This window comes from Rhodnius prolixus, unplaced genomic scaffold (genome assembly GCF_049639745.1).
Source record: "Rhodnius prolixus isolate KJV_2025 unplaced genomic scaffold, Rpr scaffold_5, whole genome shotgun sequence".
Classification (NCBI taxonomy): Eukaryota; Metazoa; Arthropoda; class Insecta; order Hemiptera; family Reduviidae; genus Rhodnius; species Rhodnius prolixus.
The window spans coordinates 44,399,345-44,425,187 of record NW_027411624.1 but is presented as its reverse complement, the minus strand read 5'-3'; the positions used below and the strand labels follow the sequence as shown (position 1 = coordinate 44,425,187).

General features: G+C 35.4%; 1 protein-coding gene across 3 annotated transcripts in view; it reads right to left on the bottom strand.

The window, feature by feature from the left end:
• The window catches only part of for (cGMP-dependent protein kinase for), a 334,414-nt gene extending 309,341 nt beyond the window's left edge, over window positions 1–25,073 (bottom strand). The window contains exons 1-2 of one of the 3 annotated variants that reach the window (XM_074136016.1): window positions 24,991–25,073; window positions 22,930–23,068 (exon numbers count right to left, since the gene is read on the bottom strand). Coding sequence is in view for 1 of the 3 variants with exons in the window: in XM_074136013.1 (XP_073992114.1) it covers window positions 20,273–20,381 (109 nt within the window). In the remaining 2 variants the exon portion in view is untranslated. Of the gene's footprint in view, window positions 1–20,272; window positions 20,656–22,929; window positions 23,069–23,146; window positions 23,318–24,990 lie in introns of those variants that run through there. The other 2 variants (XM_074136017.1, XM_074136013.1) reach the window with 2 other exon arrangements.
• Between the last annotated feature and the right edge of the window lie 770 nt (window positions 25,074–25,843).

The window sequence follows — 25,843 nt, the reverse complement described above, 5'->3', positions numbered from 1 at the left end:
CATCACCATATCATGGATTTTATCAATGATTTCTGGAATAGTAACCTCAACAGGGCGTCCAGAACGTTCAGCGTCACTTGTGCCCATATGGCCACTCCGAAAATTTTGAAACCACTTATAAACTGTTCTAAACGAAGGTGCAGAGTCACCATAATGTTTATCAAGCTTCTCTTTAGTCTCCTCAGGCGTTTTGCCTTTCATAAAGTAGTGTTTAATCAACACACGAAATTCTTTTTCGTCCATTTATTTGAAAATCACTCGACTTCCTCGATTCAAACGAATGCCAAACACAAAGAAATAGACCGATCTGGCTGAAACTTGGTGTGTGTTCTTCCAAGAGATGCTACTAACTAAACATAACCTCGATACGCGCCAGTGGTGCTATCTCTCTGACTTTGCACGGACTTTTCAAACGAACCTCGTACTTCCGATTGTGCAGAATTTTGTTTGCTAAGTCACAGACACGTCCCTCACGGTGGAGGGGTGAGTCAAGAAAATAGAATTTGATGGTCTTCCTAAAATTCATGAAAGTTTTCCCCAAATTTGGAAATTTTGGGATCCTACTGGATGGACATTTTTGAACGGAAGCTATTGCGACGTACCACGGCCTCCTCCTTGAAATCTATTCTCATGGCAACCTTGAAAAAGTTCCTTAAAAAGATCAAAGTACTATGGAAGGTATTTACTTTGATGTCCCAAACTAGCTTATAAAGAAACTACTATTTATAAGTTTTTAAAACTCTTTTCCCAGATTGTTTATAAGTTTCGCAATTATTTCCTACCAGACTGTAAACTTTTTTTTCCGCCATTGTTTAGGGAACGATATAACGATTTCATTGTAACATCATTAACGAGGTACGTTTTATTACTAATTTCTGGACACAATAACAAAGGGGTCGATCTATATTCACATTTCTGTAAACATCAAAAATGAGATGCAGGCTGGTTCAGCAATACACAGCTGTGTTCAGGTTAGTATAAGTTCGTAAGTAATAATAATAATAAATAATCAGCTGATATTACACCAGTTAAATACGTCACACAAATATGGCGATTTTAAACAAATGTACAGCTTGTTTTGGGTCCCCTGAGTTATAAATTTAAGCACATAACATTTAAAAAAAAAAAAAAAAAATTGTCTGCATTGTTTTACATCGTTAAGGCCTTTTTTTCAAGTCCCTTTAGCTCCCAAAAGCTTTCAGAAACTGCTGCATTTGTTTGTGAAGAAAAGCTCAAAATGATAAGTACTGAAGGAAGCTGAAGCTTTGTGCTTAAATTAGGGCCCTAACTGAAGACCCAGACTGCAAGCTAGCGATCTAAATCTCTCCACCACAAGTAGCATTTTTCTGAATGAATAATTGGATTTCTCACGAACTATGAATCCAGAAAACTGACTCAACAATAAAAATGCAACAAACGCTGATGCACTCATGGAAAGCGCATACTGCTCTCAAATAATAAATGCATTCAATTTCCATTTTTCCCAGCCGATGAATTACTTTAAAGCTCTGAACAGTCCCCCATATTAAGGGGCAATGAATGAACACGCGATGTCGCCTGACTAAAAACAATTTATACATTTTTTTCTGCAAAGAAAAACTGGAGTAAAGGGAAAATTAATTTCTTTCTCACGGTCAGTTTGACCATCGATAAAGAACATGCTTTCCCAGTTCTTAAGAAAGGGGGGAAAAAAAAAATTAAACGGAGTTCAAGGAGATTTTAGAAGGTCATAATATGTCTGGATGGTTAAGGTGGGCCGCCGGAAAAATGACGGAGATTGTTTTCCGTGATGACGTCATCATTGTGCGTAGTGATCGCCATGGCTGATGATCAGCTTCCAGATGTCTTCGGGAATCGATGTATTTTTATCATTGACTGGGTAAATCCAACCAGAGTTGGACACTAATGCTGCACGAGAATCGAGACAAATCTCGGTCTCGATAACCGAGACTGAGACGAGATTTGAGCGACCGAGAACGAGACATTATATATATCTCGTCGAGATTTGTTCGAGAAATCTCGGTCTCGTCTCGGTTTTTCATTTTAGCTAAAAAATTATAAAATTGTGTTCTTTATTAATAAATAATAATTACGGGTATTGAATTAATTATAAAAGATACGATTTTATTATATGTGTTCAATAATACTACATCTATTTGACTTCGAATTTCATAATTTTTTAAATCTTAAATTTCCCTATCATTGATCTAATACTTTAAACTTTGATATTATTTGAATTATATTTTAGAATGCGGGAAGTTAGTTTTTTATTTCACGAATCGACCTGTCATAACAGGCAGATATGTTATCTGGGGTCTTTCATTTGGTGCGTTATTAACATTTTTTTGAAATTATATAAAGATATATAACAGTAATAGTAATATATGATGCATTGAAGTGTAAGTAGTTGTCTTCTTTTACACACATTTTCATTACCAATATATAAATTAAAATAATTATTAGAAAATAATAACATTTTTTGAAAAGATTATTAATAGCAAACCATTTTTTTATTCATTTTGATTGGCTCAGGTATTGGGTTCCTTTTTTTTTCCATTCTGAATATTTAAAAAAAAACAAAAACAAAAACCAAGATATCTCGACGAGACCGAGACCGAGACGAGACTTGAGCGACAGAGACCGAGACGAGACACTTGTCATACGAGACCGAGGCGAGATTTGCATAAAGTCTCGGTCTCGTGCAGCACTATTGGACACTCGGAGTGTATGTACTATTTCTAAGTATCTACTCTAGTAAGATTGTTACGATTACAGTACTTCTTACTAACAGTTGTGAGCAATACGTACAGTTGGGAACTATAAGTTCCCTTGCACTGGCAACCTGTTTGGAAAGATCAAGCCTTTGGGACCACTTCAATACAGTTTCCGCTTACCAACACATCATTTCCGTAATCTCTTCGGCATGGAACATTTCATCAACCTTCAAGTAACTATCTCCGACGGTGATAATTATTAATAAATACTCCCTGAAGAATATTACTCAACAACTTTGAAGATTCAATTGGCTCACATTGCGCATTATAATTAGTTGTCTCTCTTTCACTCTCTCTCACACATTCTCTCAGCGATTCAGATAAAAAAACCGGCGGGTAAACTCAAGGCGGGAATTCAAGGGAAATATACAGTTGGCAGTGGCAACTACATGTTGCCGAACTGATTTACGATGCAAGTCAAGTGTTGCCAACCTCTTTCTGTTCAGAAAAAAATAAATAAATGAAAGCAGGAAAAACGATCATAATTCTTTTCGCATAAAGATTTCCACTGTCGCATTTTAACTCCTCAAATAATGTTGTCTACTTTACGTAGCGTCTGATAAAAAGAACAATTGAAAACATCCTAATACATTACCTCTTCTCTCCTGATACATTGATATATACTTTTTCTCTTAATTTCTATTTCAATATAATTATTTATTTCAATTATAAATGTCGGCGAAAATAAAAAATAAATATAAAAAAACGTGTTCTATTAGACATTTAAAGATAATTACAGCCCATGGCGAGCACAAACTACATTATACCTAAAGTTAGAGTAGCAGTTGGTTGGGTGGAATACACATACAGTTGTAATTTATTTAATAATTACAACTTTCTAACAGTGATGCCAATCTATTTTTATAAAAACAAAAAAACAAAAATGTCTACTTAAATGCACATTTTATCTAAATGGTTTTGGACTGGAGATATTTAATACGTACACGTCCCTCCAGCGCATATCGGTTCAATGACCGTCACAATGTTTAAAGAACTAACCTTCAAAGTACTACTTGCTCTTATCATCGTTATCTTTATACAAACACAGATGTGTTTTTGGCCGAACATTTTGCAAAAAAGAAATATGGTTAGAAAAGCGTCATAAATGATTCGAAAAGTTTTAATGCAAGAGAATGAGGAATTTTAGACAACAGATCACCTGAAGAGGTACAACTGGACATTAAACCGAAAATGGGCACTTTAGAGAGAATAAGTCTATCTTCTTTCTTAGAGGCGCCTTCAATCAATTTTGTTTGTTTGCGAAAATCGATTTCAAACAAAAGTTGTACATTTGTCTGTTTGTAATCACCGTCATTATGTTGCAATAAAATTATAAAAGTCAAGACGACACCAAATTCTGAGAGAAGTGGCACTTGCGGTTGGAGAATTTTGACCAAAAGCTTATTGTGGCTCACTGTGGCTTACTGTGGCATCCTCTGTTGCCACCTAACCCAAATATCAAATTTGAAATTTTCCGCAATTTTTCTTCTATCAATTACGTTAGGTACAAAGAGGGAAAGAGACCGTGAAAAGCATTTTATCGAACTCAAGGTACATCAAAAGGGATCAAATAAGCGGCCAGTAGGAGTGTTTCTCTTACAAATAGGAGAGAGAGAAAGTATGAAAATTAGCTTAGGAGAATTGAAAAGTAAAGTAAAGTAATCGCCTATTTTTTCAGGCCAGCTTTACGTCCAACTACCAAATTAGGTATCGTGGACAGAGGCGACTAGCAAACACAATTAACAGTAAATTTCTTTAATAACCATTAAATAAAACCCAAGGCTTAAGACCGGGGAATTGAACCCACTAACCAACAATACATCTTAGCTTTGCGGGTCTAGCCTATAACCGCCTAACATACTTTACTATAAATTTCTCATATTAACCATTAAATAAAATCCCAGGCCTAGAGACCAGGAATCGAACCCACTAAACCTGCAATACATCTTAGCATTGCGGGTCTAGCCTATAACCGCCTAACATACTTTACTGTAAATTCCTCAAATTAACCATTAAATAAAATCCAAGGCCTAAGACCGGGGGAATCGAACCCACTAACCAACAATACATCTTAGCTTTGCGGGTCTAGCCTATAACCGCCTAACATACTTTACTGTAAATTCCTCAAATTAACCATTAAATAAAATCCAAGGCCTCTAGACCAGGAATTGAACCCACTAAACCAACAATACATCTTAGCATTGCGGGTCTAGTCTATAACCGCCTAACATACTTTACTGTAAATTCCTCAAATTAACCATTAAATAAAATCCAAGGCCTAAGACCGGGGGAATCGAACCCACTAACCAACAATACATCTTAGCTTTGCGGGTCTAGCCTATAACCGCCTAACATACTTTACTGTAAATTCCTCAAATTAACCATTAAATAAAATCCAAGGCCTCTAGACCAGGAATTGAACCCACTAAACCAACAATACATCTTAGCATTGCGGGTCTAGTCTATAACCGCCTAACATACTTTACTGTAAATTCCTCAAATTAACCATTAAATAAAATCCAAGGCCTCTAGACCAGGATTCGAATCCACTAAACCAACAATACATCTTAGCTTTGCGGGTCTAGCCTCTAACCGCCTAACATACTTTACTGTAAATTCCTCATATTAACCATTAAATAAAATACAAGGCCTAGTGACCGGGGGATCGAACCCACTAAACCAGCAATACATCTTAGCTTTGCGGGTCTAGTATCTTAACCGCTCGGCTACTGTGGCGCCCCTTAGGAGAATTCACAGACGAAGTGTTTTCGTGTACAGGCAGACAAATCGCAGATCTACCCTGATCACAACTCTGATCCAAACTTGGCCAATCAAATTATTGTTACAGTATTATCGACAAAATAAGTCTGAGAAATGATTCACCTAAATTTTCATTTGGCAGTCGACCAATAATATTTTCTATTAAAACAGAAATATTACAAAAGAAATTAATTTATTTTTGGCAATCTATCATGTTTACGGAACTGATAATCTTGACCATAAATTATATACTCAAGTAGATGGACGATCTCCAAATTGGCCGACTGATGGAGTCAGAAAATAGATTTAAGAATAAACATCTTATTTTTTGTTACGAAATACAAAAAAATGAAAATAGAGCCATAGATTTCTGAGTAGAAACAAGGAACCAACCAAACGGGTTAACCATAGAGCTTCCGGTTGCTCGCCAGGCGCAAATCAGGTTGTGCTGGACATTTTCTTGAAAATCGGGGGTGTTTTTATCTGAGTTCGGTACGATCCAATACTTCCTTCCTGCCGAGAGCCGGATGTAAGAGAATAAAGGCACAATCAAAAAAACAAAAAAGTTTAATAATAAACAAAATTGAACTCCTACATGATAAAATTCAAGGTCATCTATTTCACGTCACCTGCCAGGTGTCACAACCTAAACATTAAGTTCGCAAACATTCTGAGAAGAAATACTTTTCTTTTTCTTCTTATCAATGAAATTGGAATTTCTTTATCAATTACACTTTTCATAGTTTATCGTAATACAATTACACTGTAACCGTTTACCAAATAAATGCCTCTTCAACATAAAAATAATAAATTTTAATAATTTTTAAAATAATCAACTATTTAAAGGGAGAAATCACGTAATTCTTAGGGAATTCACGTGAAAACGATAGGTTTAGGTTGACGATTAGGTAAATAATTAGATAATATTTAATTAAGAGATGAGTTTTATTAAAACAGGTGTAGAGCAGAACACATGGCTGAGATATATTAATAGAGTTCTTCAACGCTAGTATTTGTTGTTTGTTCATTTATTTTATCACCAGATCACAAGGTGACTTCGATGGTAAAGTAAAAGTAATCGCCTATTTTTTCAGGCGGGGCTAAACCTCCAACTACCAATTAGGTGTCGTGAACGGAGGCGACTAGCAAACTTACTTTACTGTAAATTTCTTGTATTAACCATTAAATAAAATCCAAGGCTTAGACCAGGGAATCGAACCCACTAAACCAACAATACATCTCCGCTTTGCGGGTCTAGTCTATAACCCCCTAACAAACATACTTTACTGTAAATTTCTCATATTAACCATTAAATAAAATCCAAGGCTTAGACCAGGGAATCGAACCCACTAAACCAACAATACATCTTAGCATTGCGGGTCTAGCCTATAACCGTCTAACACACTTTACTGTAAATTTCTCATATTAACTATTAAATACAATCCAAGGACTAGACTAGCTCCGCAATACATCTCAGCTTTGCGGGTCTAGTCTATAACCGCCTAACAAACATACTTTTACTGTAAATTTCTTTTATAAACCATTAAATAAAATCCAAGGCTTAGACCAGGGAATCGAACCCACTAAACCAACAATACATCTTAGCATTGCGGGACTAGCCTACAACCGCCTAACATACTTTACTGTAAATTTCTTTTAATAACCATTAAATAAAATACAAGGCCTAGAGACCGGGGGAATCGAACCCACTAAACCAACAATACATCTTAGCTTTGCGGGTCTATCCTATAACCGCTCGGCTACCGTGGCGCCCGAGTGACTTCGATAGTTCGGAAGTATAATCTAAGTGTCTGCAAAACAGTTTCTCTCTTTGAATCAGACTCAAGATCACTATTTTGTAAAACGGAGATATGGGTAAGATAATAGATTGTGCAGGAAATCAATCCATTTATAAATTAAGATTAATTAGAAATTTCCTAGATGGACCTACGAGTAGATAACTTAGTGGTCAGGAAATAAATAAATATTGTAAACAATGTTGTCAACAATTATAGAAATGATATCAACATATCAAAGACAGAAAATAGTCTAAATTTCAAAACAGACACGAACAATTTAAACAACATATACGCAAACTTACAACAAAATACTTGACAATTGGCAACACTGACTTCCCACACAACCACAAACACATATTACACACAGACCGATCACACTCAGTCCATGAACAGACAAGATAGAAGACACACCAACCTCTAATGATGTAATAAAATATTACATTGTTAATTAGCCCTGAAGATGACCTAGTCCCTAGGTCGAAAGCTCGCGGCATAATAAAAATATACAATATCATGACTGAAATTGGCAATAATTTTTCTTCCTATTGAAACTATGAATCAGTCACCAGAAACAATGAACAGTAGATATTGTAAATTCTATAGAATTTATAAATCACAGATTCGAATAAAACGGCAAAGGCTAAAACAGATCTTAATCCTTAAGTTATCCTAAGATAACGACAGCAGTGACCAGCCTCTGTAGCTATCTCGCTCTACATGAGGGTGTAAGAAAATGAAAAGAATGTTTGAAAGGAACAAAGGGAAGACCATCCAATTGAGGAGTAGTACAGCCTGGAGAGATGAGATCCAGATACAATATTTACTAGGCGTGAAGAGGTTTTTGGAGCTGATGGTTCAATGATGTCCTGAAGTTCCTGGAATGAGTTCTGAATACTTACACCTCAAGTACACTAATCCACACGATCTAGCAACCAAAATGGAGGAAGATAGTCCTTCCAGACTTCTATAACATTCCTTTAACTAAAGGCGACGTAACACAAGCTTCAACACGGCCTGGCTACCAGAATAGATTATTATCTATATATAGAAACAAGAACTTCTAAATCTAACCTACATTCCTGTGTAGCTCATCCTGTAGACAACAAAGGAAAATTCTTCAGCAACTAAGGGATACTACTGTGTCATCCTACTTTTGTCCAGTTTTGTGTGTTTATTAAAGAACTATGAGACCAAGACATGACGCTGGAAGATTAGACCATCATATATTGTCGGTCGGTTGTGTGTGTGTGTATGTGTGAAGATACAAGGATACAATAGAAGATATTTGTGTAGGTATTAGAGATAATAGAATAAAGCCTAGTATTCACCCTCCCTCCGCTAGAGGTCTCTATTGTTGAGGAAGTAACAATGGATTAGAGTTGTGAGCAGATCCCTGGAGTCGGAGAGACAGCAAGCAGCAAAAAGAAGATAAGATCAACAAGAGGAGAGAGAGTGGCAAGGCTGGGCAGATATCTTCACAATTGGCTGGCAAGGCAACATCGCTCCGGCACTTCTGATCAAGGTGTATTCCCCAACCGGAGGAAATAAGACAGCAGGGAACCGGTCTGGGGCGCCACCTGCATTCTTAACTTAGAAACTTCTTTCTTTCTTTTAACTAATCTTTAAATTCTGAAGCATCCCCCCACTCTTGACTTTAAGACTTGACTCTTTTTTCTTTAAATCAACTTTCTACTTCCTGCGCCGGGATGGTGAAATTGCGCTCAGACAGAGTGCGACCGACAGACCGACCACTGCGCTGCGTTATAAATAGAACCCATTTTAACGTCTAGGCATGTTAGTGCTTCCATTGTAAGCCCCATATCATTGTGGTAGCCCCAGTCCGTCTGCACTAACATACGTACTGTGTTTGTATACATTTCCACTCGTATTATCAACACATACTTAATCGATTACCTTTTTTGATTTTTTTTTCGATTCACGGTTTGTTTCTATTGAGAAACACAGGAGATAAAGAAATACGCCAAAACAATTAATTTGTCAATCAATCTGTGATTTACTAGTCTGTACAGAATTAGATTTTAGGAAATTGGCAAGCTAAAATTAATCAGATGTTAAAGTACCTCATAATTAACCCCCCATCAGAAATACAACTTCACAAATATCTTAAAATCAAATTTCTGGTAAAATGAATAATTTGTAAAAGCTTAGTACCGGAAGCGACATTAGGACCAAAAAGCAAGGGGCTAAATTTGAGCTTTCCGCGATTTGTCGTTTTAGAGATATTTTTATGTTAATACAAACACACACATCCAAGATCTGCACTTTAAAATAAAAAAAAACAACACTATTTTCAGTACTTCCGGTGGTGATGGAAGACGATCGCCTTACCACCCATATCCTGTCAACCAACGTAGACAATCTTCACACTTTAGGCTGCTTTTCCATCTGACAGAACAGGCGCAGTCCTGTTTTTTTTTTCTATTTCCGAGAGCAAAACGGACTACTTTCATTCTTTTTTTTACGGTGATTGGTACCACCTCAGGACACCTAACTTCTACGATCCAGAGGTTGTTGTAAGTTATACCAAGTTTGACCATCTATAATCATAAATGAGAGAAACTTGTCTACTGATATACGCGAACTTAGAGATAAGTAAAACATCTATCGACATGTCCACTTCGGGGGACGGATTGTGCCGTGGGCTGCCACTATCCAGGTATCTTGGAGTAATAATGGACCGTGGGCTGACCTTTAGCCCCCACTTAAAGGACAGAGTAAATAAAGGTAAGGCAGCCATTCGGGGTACTATTCCCACTGTTCTGCAGGGACTCTAAACTGTCCCCAGAGAACAAACTCCTCCTGTACAAGGGTAGTAGTGGTCAGGCCCATGCTACTTTATGCTTGTCCCTCCTGGAGTCTGGACGTGTAGATCCAATATCGCCTCGCTGCAGACCATACAAAATGAATTCCTCAGGCTTGTGACAACTTCTGCCCGCTACAGACCGTATTATAGACTTACACCAGCATGGACTATGTAGAACACTACATCAAGTACCTCGCTACTGATTTCTTCAGTAAGTTTGAATGAAGTCACAACCACCTACGCAGGCAAATAGGGAGGACTATAGTTTGGACTCGGTGCACAGGCACAGGAGAGTTAAGGACTCCCTGAAATAAAACTTTCTTTAAAGACTGAGGGTTTTTCATCGTTTTTTCCCCCTCATTACTTACTTTTATATTCTGTAACAATTACACAATAAAATCTTATTTCCTGGAGCAAAACGGACTACTTTCATTCTTTTTTTACGGTGATTGGTACCACCTCAGGATACCTAACTTCTAACAATCCAGAGGTTGTTGTATACCAAGTTTTCCCTTCTATAATCATAAACGAGAGAAGCTTGTCTTCTGATATATACGCGAACTTAGAGATAAGTAAAACATCTGGCTTATATGCAGCTAACCTGGCTGATTTTGGGACAGATTACCACGACACTTGAGCACTATTTCTGGAGCGGTTCCCAAGTACAATGTTGGTACCATGAGTACCTAACCTTGAGTATCCAACTCGGATGAATCACTCAATTGAGTTAATTCAGAAACAAAATAAAACAATTTAAACAAAAAAATATTTACGAACGTAAGTTACAAAAAAACACAGTAACCACCCACTCAGTCCGCAAACTGAATACACTGTATCAGAATTTCCGGAATGGCGTACCCAATTAAAAATGAAATATGAGTTTAAAAGTATTTTTAACTTTCTGAGTCACAAAGTGTACATTGACAGTTCATTGTTTTGTTCAAACACATTTGTCAACCTGCATTATTTTAAATGTTGCAGAGTTGCATTTAAATAAAAATAAACTTGAAAGTGATTATATAAGTTTTATGTTTTATTATTAAAATAGAAAATGCATCATTTATGAAGTTCGAATATAACAGTAGTTCGAAAATAGCATAGAAATAACCTTATCAAAACAGCTGAACACAAAGGAGATTTGTTATTGATCAATATTGTTTGTAAGACATCGCTGCTTTTTTGTTCTTAAACAGATTTGTTTCACTCGTAATTCTGTTAAGAAGAATATTACCAAACAAATTATTGGTTAAATTTATAAAAAAGAAAAATGAAATACAATTTGGAGGCCCCTTCAGGACAGTGCAGGGGGTAGAGCTATCCGCTATTTGTCGTTTTAGAGTGAAATTATGTTCATAAACCCCCTTAAGGGGGAAGTGGATTAGCCACTTCTTCAGGGTATTTGGCGTTCCTGCGGATATCTCAGCCTTACAACATGAACATGGCCAACATATACTTGTTTACACCCCAATACATTTACACAGTACACAGTAGGACATGGTCATCTGTACAAGGTGGGGGGGGGCTTATTAGCTCGGAGCGGTTGGGCAGATTGAAAGAAAGAAAGAAAGAAAGATAAATTTATTATGCTCTGGGACTTATGTCCCTTAAGAGCAACCAATAAAATTTACAATGTTAAAAATATTTTCTCTGATCTGAGAGATTAAACTGAAATAAATCCTTGACAACTATTTACATCCATAATTTTATATAAAATATGTACATATATAAAAATTACTAATTATAATGAATTAATAAAATAATAATAATAATAGTAATAATAATTATTAATATAATAATGTAAAACAAAAACAAACAAAAAAAAGAAAAATATCTTCTATATACAAACTTAAAAATCTCTTTTGTACAATTCAAACAAATGATTGTAATAGAAAAACTTAAAACTAGGCAGTAATTTCTTGTTGGTCAAGTCAGTAGGTAAGTCGTTCCAAAGTCTACTGGCAGCAACAGTAAAAGAGTTTTGATACGTTACAGTCCTATGTGGTTGTATGTAAAGTCTGGAATCGACAGTCCTTGTAGTTCTTAAGTCTAGTGCAGCTTTTTGTGTAAACATGTCATATAAGTATTTTGGAGTCTGTGTTCTAAACAATTGGTATATGAAATTACCCATAAAGTATTTTCTACGGTAGTCAACAGTAAGCCAATTTAAAGTAAAGTAATGTGGTGTAATATGTTCGTCTTTCCTAATATTTAGTATAAAACGAATACAAGAGTTAAGTGATCTCTGGAGTTTGGTATTAAGTTCCGAGGTAAGATCAGCATATACCAGGCAACAGTAATCAAAATGAGGAAACATGAGAGTACTAACTAACTGTTGACGGAGAGGTATAGGCAACATATTTTTATGGAGTTTTAGCTGGTATAGAGATTTATGAATACTATTACAAATATTACTAACATGACTATTCCAAGATAACGTGTTAGAAATCGTCACACCTAAACATTTTGCAGTCGTAACATAAGGTATATTTATGTTATTAACAGTAATTTTAGAAATTAGGTCCAAATTGATTGTATTTATATATTTTCTACTGCCAATTATCATTGCTTTTGATTTTGTTATGTTAAATGCAATAAAATTTGACTGTGTCCAGCTAAGGATGGAATTCACATCAAGCTTAACTTTCTCAATGCCAGCTTCTAATTCTGACGGTAAACAGTGTAAATATATTTGCAGATCATCAGCATAGAGCACATGTTTGCAATGCTTTATTACTCTTGGCAGATCATTCAAATACAAGCAAAATAAAAGAGGTCCCAAAACAGAACCCTGCGGGACACCAGAATTAACTGACTCCCAAGGAGATCTTTCTTCATTACTATCAGTCACTGACTGCTTTCGGTCACAAAGATATGAACTAAACCATGAGAGAACAGAATCCGAAAAATTTAATAATTTTAATTTATGAAGAAGTAACAAATGGTTAACTGATTCAAAGCCTTAGAAAAGTCAAAAAGTAGCAGAACAGTAACCATTCTTTTGTCAATTGCAGAACGAATGTCATCTGTTATTCTGAGCAAAACACTCTGTGTGCTGTGTCCTTTTTGATATCCAGACTGGTATGGATCTAATAAATTATTATCACTTAAATATTCTTTTATTTGACAACAAACAATCCTTTCCAAAGGCTTGGAAATTGCTGGAAGTAAGGATATTGGACGTAATTCATGTAAGGAGGAAGGAACTTTAGTTTTAGGAAGAGGACGAATAAGTGATTGTTTCCATATTGATGGATATACTGAATATGTTAAGGAGAAGTTATAAATTTCTAATAACGGAGATATGATAACAGGCATTGATTTTTTTACAAAGTCTATAGGAATTTCATCTATACCTTTGGCTTTAGTTTTACTATGAAAGAGATTAGCTAGAAGTACGTCAAGAGTTATGTATTTAAAGTAGAACTGCTCAAAACTCAAAGTTATAGGTGCATAAGGTAAACTCGAGGTATTAAAGTTAGTAGGATTATTAACAAAGCTGGCGAAGTATTTATTAATTTCATCACAACTGAAAGGTATGTTTGTCTGTCCTGAACGAGATTTAATTAGTCCAAGTTTTCTTAATTCTTTCCAAATTAAGTTGGAATCATTAATGCTGGAAAATGTGTTTGAGTAATAAGTACGTTTAGCTTTTTTAATTATATTTTGCACTTGATTTCTTTTTATTTTGTATTTCATATAGAGAACCTCGTTGTGCGTTCTTATAAAAGCTCTACGTAATTTATCACGGTCACGCATTAAACATCTAATGTCATCTGTCAACCAAGGTGCTGGTGGTCGCTTAATATTAGCAGAACGTCTGGGAGCATGCTTATTCATTGCTTCTAAAATAAATTTATTGAGAAGTTGCACTTTTTTATCTATATCTAACGTTTGATAAAGTGTAGTCCAGTCACAGTCCTGAAGGTCCGTCAAATATTCCTCAATAACGAAATGTTTAAAATCTCTAAAAACAATCTTTTTGCTGGGTAGACGGGGTACCTTGAAGGAGTATTTCATTTTAATTAAATCATGACTAGAGAGGAAAGAAACTGGGAATTGAGAATGTTCTATGACTTTATCCGGATCATCAACAATAAAAATATCCAACCAGGTGTGCGAGGAAGACGTATGATGTGTGGGATAAAAAGGAACAAGGAAGAAGTTACATTCATATATAAAATTACTGACGTAGCTACTATCAAATGTAACACTATTCATATCGGAGTTCCAATCACCCGCAATTATTAAATGTTTATAATTCTGATTATATTGCAGAAAAACATTTTCAAAATCAGAAATAAATCCTACTTTAGGAGGGCGATATAAAACAGAAAATAACAATTTAGACGCCGCATGACCAGTAATTTCTACAATGAGAAACTCAGGACGAGAAAAGTACTGTTCGGATGAAGTAGCAAGTACTTTAGTATGTAGTGAGTGATGAACAAACAAACCCACACCCCCACCAACCTTTCCCAAACGGTCCCATCTTATAAGATTGTAATTGTTTAAATTTACCACAGAGTCATTAATATGAGGTTTTAACCAGGTTTCTGACATAGCTATAATATGATAAAAATTTTTTGAAAAAAAGCAACGAAACTCATCAATATGTGCAACCAATGATTGACAATTAACATGACACACCAATAAATTCTCAGTCATTGCAATTGTAGTAATAAACAGTCAAGTGTAAATGTAAATAATAATAATAATAAAATATAATAAGACCATAAGACTTAGCATTAATAACATTAGATGAATTTACTATAACGCAACATACACAATATAAGTTGCTAAAAAAGACATTAATTATAAAATAATTTAACTTCCCCTTTAAAAAATACCTACAATGCATGAAATTACCAAATATGGTATAAATTAAACCATTATAAATTTTAATAAAGGAGAAAAAGAAGAAAAAGAAACTGCCAAATAATGAATAGATTAAATTAATATAAATTTTAATAAAGTAAAGAAAATAACTGCCAAATGATGAACAAACTAAATTATTATAAATTTTAACAAAGTATTTAACGGCAATTAAATTTCATTGGGAAGGTATATCGTCTGAATGACAAACCGAAATCACTGGAGCGCCATCAGTCATTGGGTCAGGATTGAGGAGGAAACGGCCTCTCTCACTGGCTGTTCAATTGCGCTATGAAACCTTTGAATCTTTGAGCCCAAAGGAGAGATAGTAGCGCAAAAAAGAACTAGTATCAGAAGACCTCTACCTTCTTAGTAGGGAAGGTTTTGTCTACTAGATCCAAAGGTGGAAGTAGATTAGCCACTTCTTCAGGGTACTTGGCGTCCCTGCAGGTATCCCAGCCTAACAACCTGAATATAAGCTACATATACTGTAACACCCCCAATACATTTACACAGTACACTTAGAGCATAGTCATCTGTACAAGGTGGGGTTTCTTATTAGCTGTGGAACCGTTGTTCAGATTCTGTCAGGATGAGGAGGAATCGGCCTCTCACCAGCTGCTCGCTATGAAACCTTTGGCTCTTTGAGACCAAAGGAGATAGTAGCACAAAAAAGAGCTAGTAGGGAAAGTCCATATCCTTCATAGTAGGGGGAGGTTTCGTCAACTAGATCCAAAGGAGAGCTAGCACAATAAGCCTCTTGTGGCTGCGCAGCCGTGGGGCACAACAGGTCCCACCCCGATAATCTAATCTAATCTAATCTAAAAAACTAAAAATACAAATCCAAGTTCCGCGCTTCAAAATTAAAAAAAAAATTATCTTCAGTATTTCCGGGGGTAATGGAAGACGATCGCCATCATTAAATCATTGGTGTTCCTGCCAAGAGCAGCATGCCCCTTCCAAGCTCCGTAAAGGTGCTTTTCAATCAACTTTTATCCCAGTATCCCCAAACTTAAAGTCCCAATAGTGCCCGTTGGGCTTAACCCTTAAGCGATCCCATAGGACTGCAGCAACCCAAGGAAGTCGTGCGAGTATTCCTCCCCTAGATAACTGTACGCAAGGATGACAAAAGATGGAGCTAATTGGAACTAAACCAAAAGTTACGTAAACATATTAAATTTTTAAAAATCACTAAACAAAGGACGCTGCAAGATGGCGCGCCGCTAATGAATCAGGCGGGTCAGGATCTCGTCTTAAGTAGCGCATCATTGCGCACGTCATCATCAAGTATTAAAGACCATCTGCGCAATAAATGTGCTCCCCCTCTCCGTCGGGCAATTCTTCTAATTAATATTTCCAGTACTTGCTGGTCTTGGTCAATTCCGCTTATCTTACAAGTATGAGTAAAGAACGAAATTTATAACATCATTGGATAAATTGTTATCGTGGCTGAAATTGGCGACTGTTTTTTTTTTTAAATCATCATCATCATCATCATCTGGCGATTTCAATTTTAACTTCCTCTAAAAAAAAAAAATCTCGTGCAGATTTTTGTCTGTTTTAACTTTTCACCGGAAATGCAAGTTTAAAGGCGGATTTTGGAGTTGATTCCCCCCCCCCCACACACACACACACAAAAACGGCAGTTTTAGGGGATTGGCTTCAATAAAAAATGCCCATGTTTACGATCCAATTACTAAAGTATGCATTAAATGTGTGATTTCCGAGTAAAGGTTTGCTTTAGTGACGGAAAATTGAAAGAAAAGTGACGGAAATCAGCAAATATTGTAGAAGAGAAAATCATTATAGGAAACTGCAAGAGCTTTTCGCCAAAGTCACACGAACAAGTTAGGCCACCATTTTCTTGACTTAGAATCTTTGGCTGCAATTATCCAAATGGATAGCACCTTGCAATGCACTAAAAAGAATATATAGGTTTCGTGACCGCAAATTATTAAACTAAGGATTCAAGATTGGCGAGGAATCGGTCAAATGAGTTGTTGTTTTTTTATTTGGACCGATTCCTCGCCAATCTTGAATCCTTAGTTTTTTTTAAAAAAAGACGTTCATTTGAAGTTGGGGTAACCCAGATTTGGTTTGCCATGATGCCGCGTCGGGTTACCCTATAAGAGTACCAGGTATTAGAATGTTTCAGATAACTGTGATTTTTTTTTGTTTATGGAACATTTTAATCATTCGAAGACGATTACAAACAAGAAAGTCACTTTTTAAAACCACAAGGGGACAATCTGTATTTCCGGCTAATAAACCAAAAAGAACAAAAAACATACGATTTGGAACATTTGCCACCCAAGACTTCCTCTCGCCAGCAGAGTAAGGAAATCATCGCAAGATGAAATACGCCTTGGACGCGATGGGTGGTTTCTAAATGGAAAATTCGCCAACTTCCCGCTTTTCCTAATATCGCATTTTCTTTTCTTTGAACACTTTCCATAGTAAGACCAAGAAAAATATTAAGATCACGTCAAATTTAAGGTAGCTACGCGCAGGTTTGTTATCAGGGGAGATTTCTCCCCGTTTCGTGACCATTACACATCGCCTCGCAAAGATCTAGGCACTTTGATTTGCAACAATTTTTCCAGGCAATTTTCGATATAGGGCACCCACCTAAGTGAGTGGGGGGGTGATTAGGTTTTACCTCTAACGTGTCCATTACTGTTCATTTTACTAGCATGAATCCAATGAAAATCAAATATCCGGGATGGATTTCCTAATATGTTGGAAATCGGCTAAACGGAAGTGCCGAATTTTCCGTATTTTGAGATTTTCCCTGATAAAACACACACACACACACACAAATTAATGTAACACCCATTTGCTGAAAACATTTTTTACCGGGATATCCGACTAAAAGGTACTACTGCGAAAGAGGGTGGGTACATTTCTGCTAAAGTGTCTCAAAGGTTCAGAGTTGGCAGCAAAGTCGTGAGGCGGAAGTTTGAGGAAGTCGTGAGAGTGTCCACTCCAGATATTGTTCACGCATTTCCGGCCTCAACATTACGCAGGAACTATCCACAGAACAGAAGGAAAGGAACATCTTTCACGTGATATATTCTTACACAATCTTCTACATTTTTTTTTTTTTGACGTAACTGTTACAAGAATTTTATTATTTTAATTATTAAACAAATATAATAAAACTGACAATTAAAAAAAATCAACAAAAGTTATCGATTAAACAGGTTTTAAAGGATTAAACAGCAAAGCCAACAATCGAACATAAAAAACAATAACAAAGTAAACAATAGTATTAACAACGCTGTCGCCATGTAAACATGCTATCAGCTGTTCGCAGCTCAACAGCTGAAGCAAAGAGGACGAGATACTACCTAAAGGTAAAGCAACAGTCTCTGACCGACCACTTTGTACAGACTAATTCTTAACTGTTTACTGAATCTTTTTATCTCTTTTAATTAAATATTATATTTAATTAACTCTAAATCAATTATAATTAAAAATAAAAATAAGATTACAGACATATTTGTAAGGATTTAAACGGTACTATCTTAAGAATGTTTGTTTTAAAAAACTCATTTGACATATTTTTTTCAAACAGGATGTTCTAGATTCTAAATTTAGGAAATCTACCCCAAAAAAAAACTTAAAAAACAGCCCCCCCACCTCTAAAGGAAACTAAATAAGGTAAATATTATCTTCAAACTAAGAGTTTTTACTCAATTTTCAAATCCCATTTAACGAATTGGGAGCGAGATATTGAGAGTTGAATTTAAAACCATGAAAACTTTGTCTGCGATTATGTCTAAAACTAACCAACTGAATTGATTGATATTTTACTCTAAGATAGGCACTGATATTGCCTACAATTGACTAAGATCTCATAAAGATCTGATGAATGGGGAATGAGATATTGAGAGTTGAATTTAGGGAATGTTTAAAACCATCAAAACTTTGTCTGCGATTATGTCTAAAACTAACCAACTGAATTGATCGATATTTTGCTCTAAGATAGGCACTGATATTGTCTACAATTGACTAGGATTTCATGAAGATCTCATGAATGTGGAGCGACATATTAAGAGCTGAATTTAGGGAATGTTTAAAACCATCAAAACTTTGTCTGCGATTATGTCTAAAACTAACCAACTGAATTGATCGATATTTTACTCTAAGATAGGCACTGATATTGTCTACAATCGACTAAGATCTCATAAAGATTTGATGAATGTGGAGCAAGAGATTGAGAGTTGAATTTAGGGCACGTTTAAAACCATCAAAACTGTCTAAAACTAACCTATCGATTTGATTGATATTTTGCTCTAAGATAGGCACTGATATTGTTTACAATTTCATAAAGATATGATGAATGTGAAGTGAGATACTGAGAGTTGAATTTAGTTTAAATTTTATAGTTTTTGTTAAGATAATAAATTCCTACTAACTAATGTTAATTAACGGTTTTCAGAAACCTTTCATTACGTTGAAATACATCCTGCTAGTCCTTCGTTTCTATTAAACTATCCTTGATCGACTGTTCAGAGAAGAATGATACAAATTAAAGTGTTTAATTAGGAACAAAATTACAGAAATCATAGGAGTTAGTTTCCAAAAAATCTCAACAAATAGCAACACAATCTCACCCATTAAACTTGTGTACTTAGAGATAGCACTGACCTTTATACAAAAAAATGACACTGCAATGAGAATCTACATAATCTTAGGAGCCTATTTTTTTTTGGAAGGAAGAAAAATCTTTAAAAGAAAAACTAATAATCTAACAACTTCAACCATTGTCATAAATTTAGAATTTTCTAGGAAACTGTTCGTAGAATCCGTTTGCGGTAAAAAAAAACGAAAATCCCCAAAAATTGTGGAAAATTTTATTGTGGCTTTCATCTGTTTAAGGGAAACATGAAAATTTCAACAATTTTTGGGATTAGTCGCCTTTTCTTTTTGAGTTAAGTTGGGCTGCACGCAAATAATTGTAAACCAATTAACAGCAAACCACTTTTTTTGCACTCAAAATTAAAAATCTTTAAAAGAGAAATTACAAAAAAAAATAGTTTTAAAACGTAAAAAAACTAAAACTAAAATTAATTCAGGAATCTAGTTTTGTTTACATATAAATTATTGTTTTTAAAACGAGTGAGAGAGGTTTAACAGCGGCAGGTTATTCTCAGAATTTCTTGACATTTTCTTAACAGGACAGTTTGTTTAACAAAAAAACAAAATTAAGAGTTTATAATATTTTTAATAAATTTTACCTTGTGATGTTATTATTGGTTTTGGATCTGGACTATCCGTAGGTTCTGGTTGCTCGCCTTCTTCGCCGTTTAGAGAGGCGAAACATAACGAATCAAAACACACGCGCATGTATTAAAATTTTACTTTTCTACAAGAAGTCACAAACAAAACAAAAAATATTTTTTTCAACACAACTAATGAACACAATTCAGAATGAATTAGAGAAAAAATAACAAGATAAACAATCACCAGAATATTATTATTAACAATTAAAAATTCATTTCCAAATAAAGAAAGCCAAAAAGAGCACAGAACGTGTTACTTTTATTTTTTACTTCTTTTTCTTTTGAAAGCTGTAGCTCACATAGTTACAGAATGGACACTGACTTAGAGGCCGGCCCAAACCCCTACTACAGAACTGAGTTAGTACTTGTTTTGGCGCCTCGTCCACACTTACCGATCCTTGTCGAACATTGACGAAGTATTGACGACTATTAAAAATTTTTTTGTTTGTGTGTGTGTGTGTGTGTAATAAAGAAAGGTGATAGAGAATTTATCTCCTTAACCTATCCCATATTATGTGGCCATTTTCACTTCATCATCATTCTCCTCCTACTAGGACAAGTATTATGATCAAGTCAAATAATTATCGATACGATATTTTCAACGGAAGTGCAATCCCTGAGTCGCGGGAAAAAGGGATTTTATGACTTCACTAGTCCTTAAAAAAAAAAAAAAAAAAAAAAAAAACCTTATCGCGATTTAAGGGAGTTAAATAGATTTAATCCATCATAAAAATTGGGGGCTCAGGAAATAAGAAATTCGCCGTGGAGAAGGTACTGCAGTATAACCTCGGTTAACCGGGATTCGGATCAACCGGGATCATGTTGACCCATCATAAGAACTCCTGGATCGGCATCGAAACAAAAGGTAATTTTCGGTGGCTACAGGAAAATGTTTTGTCTTCCGATGTATTATAAAATTGTAGGCGTGGCAGCAACTCTTTGTATGTAAAAAATAAAAAAAAAGAATTGCCGTCTAAGACAGGAGTTGATCCCTGGGACGAAACAGTAATGTACATACTATGTAATACTGTGTATTCGGTTTAACCGGGATTTCAGTTTTCCCGGGGTGGGTATAGCCGGAGTTCAGCCCGGTTAATCGAGGTTCTACTGTACTAGTAAGGAAGTTATCCAGGTCCTTTGTAAAGGTGATAATCAATTGACAAAGAGTTCTGAGGAATACCTAGAGGATGATTACAGAATTTATATCTCCAAATTATTCAATTTTTGGACAGCGATTTGTGATACGTACGATATCCACGGAATCGTCCACCAAAGGAGTTTCTACCTCAAGGTCAAACGGGTCAATCAAAAACTTTTACCGAGAGGTTCTTGAAAAAAAACTTCGAAAAAGGGTCATTCGTGTGAGACTTGAACATCAAGGAACAATTTGGGTGTTGCATCACGATAATGCTCCTTGTCACACACAGCAATTTCAATAAACCAGAGTTTTTGGCCCTGTAAAAAACATTCCTGTGGCTACTCACAGCCTCCTTATTCGCCTGACTTTTGAGTCCTTGTGACTTTTTTTCTCTTCCCGAAGTTGAAAAAATCACATCAAGGGTGACTCATTTTGGGATAGTCGAAAACATTCAAACGGCTGTAACCGACCAGCTAAAGGCTGGTATCGGAGTTCGAGCACTGCCATGAGGAGTGGAAGAAACGTCTCCAGCGCTGTGTGGCTTCAGATGGGAGTTATTTTGAAGGTGACAATATAGAATTGGTAATTCTTTTTTAATAAATTTTTTTTTAAAAAAATCAGTCTCCATTACTTAATTTACAGACTTCGTATATGAGCGTGCATTTCTCTTGATTTCTTAACAATATCTGCTTTTGATGGTTTCACCTGATTCAAAATTGTATTTATAGTGGATAACACCAGTTACCAACCAAAATAACGTAACCTTTTTTTATTTATGGTTCCGGTCTACGAAGTGTTTGAGAGAAGCAACCCTGCTTCTGTTCGGAAAGTTTCCTGTTGCCGTTCAGATGTTGCACGCTTTAAGGTAATGGTTGCAGCAGAAAGACATGCAATTGTATACCCATTGATGTTTCTTAAAGTACCACAGCGCTTAGTTAGTGCACTTCTCTACTATGTAAATGGTATCGCCGTAAATTACACTGAAATAGTAGTTTAAAGCTGATAAGCTCCTTGATAAGCAGCTCTTTTTTTTAACGAGAATCGTAATTAGAAGACCTCAAAAAATTATGACATTGCAAATTTGGTACGATCACAGTACTTCCTCTTATTACCAGCAGGAAATAGAAAGTGAAATAAAGATAACGATTTCATTAATTGGGACAGACATTTCTGTTAAAAGTGTAATCAGATAAGGTTCCATCAGGCCTAAACTAGGTAAGCCACAGAATGGGGAACTTTCACAATTATGATAACCAGGTAGCGATACCTATCAGCGGCCGTCAGGAACTAACGATCAAAATAGTACTTCTCACACGGTACAACTCACAACCCGCCAACAACCAAACCCATCAACAGATACACGATAAATAATATTGAGTATTAAAAAAAATAAAAACTATTATTATAAAACTAAAAAAAAAAATAATCTTTTCTAGTTAAAAAGAACTATTATTAAAAAAAAAGATAATCATACCTGTTCAAAGGAGGTCGCATGAAGCACGTGTAGGCAAGGACTCTAAAAGTGGATCCTAGATAGAGTGCGCTGCCGAATACAGGACATTATAGTCGCCGACAGATGGCTCTACCCAACGGTTTCATTGTAAAACGCCCGTCTGCGAACAAAATATTTTTTTACAATTTAATCTCATTCGTTGTTTTTTGCAATAAAGAATTTCTTATTAATTTCTCACCTAGAGATATTACTAGTTCAAAAAACTATTATTAATTAAAAGTAGAAGTTATTAATTTTTTACTTTGACTTAAAAAATATTTAAAAAAAATGAATGGATGAAACAATTTAAACAGGCAAACATAAGTATACTTATTATAAATAAACTGCACAATAGAATATTCAGTTAGCACAGCCAGGCCGCACTACTAAAGCAATATCTACCCTCCTCCGCCGCCGCCGTCGTCCTGCGGACATGTTATCCCCCCCACTAGCCGGCCAAGTCCCCAAAAATAACTCAACGGGTTCAAGGTCACACGAGGTGCCATTTTTACTCTCTAGAGTGCAGAGTGTGTGTTTATTTATTACACTTTTTATTAGGGCCTCATAACGGTTATAGTTGTGTAAAAGTGTTGTGTGTTTGTAATTGTACATTGAACAATTGTATGTATCCTCATTAAAATAGACTGTTTTTATTTATTTTTTTTTTAAAGTGAAGGGAGAGAGTTAAAAATAATACATTTTATTGTATTTAAATTGCACTTTGATTTTATCAACTATATTTTATTGTTTTCACTGATCAAGAGGAAGTTATTACTGGATAAAGTCTAGGTTTTCAAAGGAAAAACATCTGTTTTAACGTTCTTGGAGCCGGAAAAAGAGGTTTTTTACAAATTTGTGCGCGTGTGTTTGTGGACGTTATATTTGATCCTTAAAAAAAATTGCAACAAATTTGAATTTAATATTTAGAATAAGTGCCATCCAGTTTTTGGACCAAAATCCCCATTTACTGATTCCATTGTTCAGTCTTTTGGAATACGTCTCCGATGATCCCCACTTTATATTTCCATAAGCTCATTGTACACATATAGATCTAAGACTTTTAATTGAAATATTTTACCAAGAAAGTAATTTTTAAGACTGTTCTAATCGCAGGGGTCGGCAACCTTATTTTAAGTAGAGAGCCATTTCTTCTTAAATAATTTTAATAAATCTTAACCAAGAGCCGCAAGGATGATAGTGTAAACAAACTCTGTAGATCATTTGTATTCACAAATTATTATTTTATGATATTCAATAACATTTAAATGTTTTATATATTTATTTTCACATATTGCAAAGTAAATAAACAAATAAATAATAACTAAACCTGTGTTTGAATGAAAATGGCGGCAGTCCTATATATTACGTACTGTACTTTAATATAAGTTCTATTCAATTTCAAACCAAATCTCATTTAAAATTCTTTTTGGAAAAATATCTATAGCCGACCCCCTATTCTAAGGCAAAAGTGAACAGAAATACCCCTCTAAAGTGTCATTTAAGTATAATGTACGGCCCCAGTAACTCAGCAATAACTACCTAAGCAGGAGTTCAATATGGACCGAACATTCTAAATACGAAGAAGTCGGCAGAACGGAAGTGCAACTTATTTTAGCGAATTTTTCACGTTAAAAAAATTTTTCAAACTCATTTTTTAACAAGTACAAACATGATTACAAACTAACCTTCTAATTGTACTCACAAAGAAACACTTTAGGATTTCTAGGGCCAACCTTTAATCGTTTTTTCCTCGGGTAAATTCGATTAAACGCAGATCTGGGCAAAGGTTAGGACCAAAGCGGAACTATAGTATTGTGTTCGCATTTTAGCCGGAAATACACTTTTAGGCTTCAAAACAAAAAATCCCGAAAAAGAAGTTTGTTTTTTTTCAGAAAACGATCTGTACATTTGTCTGTCATTTATGAACTCAGTATCTCAACGGCGAAAATACGGCAGGAAGATTTGGAGGCACCTCCAGAAGATTTGTTAGCCTGAAAATAAATCCGCCAAGAGTAAGTACAAAAAGAAAAAAAGAATGCTTACCCAAGAAAATGGATATTGCGAAAGAATATCAAATGGAATCGTACAGATTCACTCGGGGATAGCCGCACGTGTCTGCTTCTAGAGACTTCTCCCACCTGGCTGGATACCTCGCAAATCTATTCATTAGCTGACCTTGGCATTCGTTCTAAATTTAGAATCATTATTCTCCTTTGCATGTAATATTTCATATTTAGGGCTTACTAAAACATAAAAAGATATTCTATAGGACATTAAGAACTAGATCAATTTTCTAAAAAAATTTGTGTGCCCCCCTAGTACAGAAAAAAAAGGTCTTGATACTCTTATAAATTTTTTTTTTTTTTATTTCAGTATTTATCATTCAATTGACGGATTCACTTCCTTCCACCTAAAAAGGAGATTTCACAAAATGGTTGGAGCGTGTGTTTGTAGCTGAAATCTAAAAGCCACAGAGTAAAGGGCTGAATAGGTACAGGTGCGATAAAGGGCAAACTGTAGAAGGTAACGTAAATTAAAGAAACACAAATATACTGGGCTAATATTCATCCTAAATGGAAATACCCAGCTAATAAATGGATGAATGATGAATTGAAATGAATGATGGCGATGTAGAGGATGGGTGGGCTCGAAGAACAGATCTGGAATCTCTGCTTCTTCGAAACCCTCTGTCTGCGTTATGGTAGCGTCAAGTCAGAACCCCCTAACACTTGTCTAAGGGGAGAAACTGGATTATAGGAAGGCCCAGAACAGTTTCTTACACTAGTAAGTTTCTTACGTAAGTTTTGCTTACAGCAGACAGAGTTTTGAATTCTTAAATAAATAAATTAGAACCTCTTAGAATCGTAGTAAGGGATAGTGGCGTATTTTTCACCAT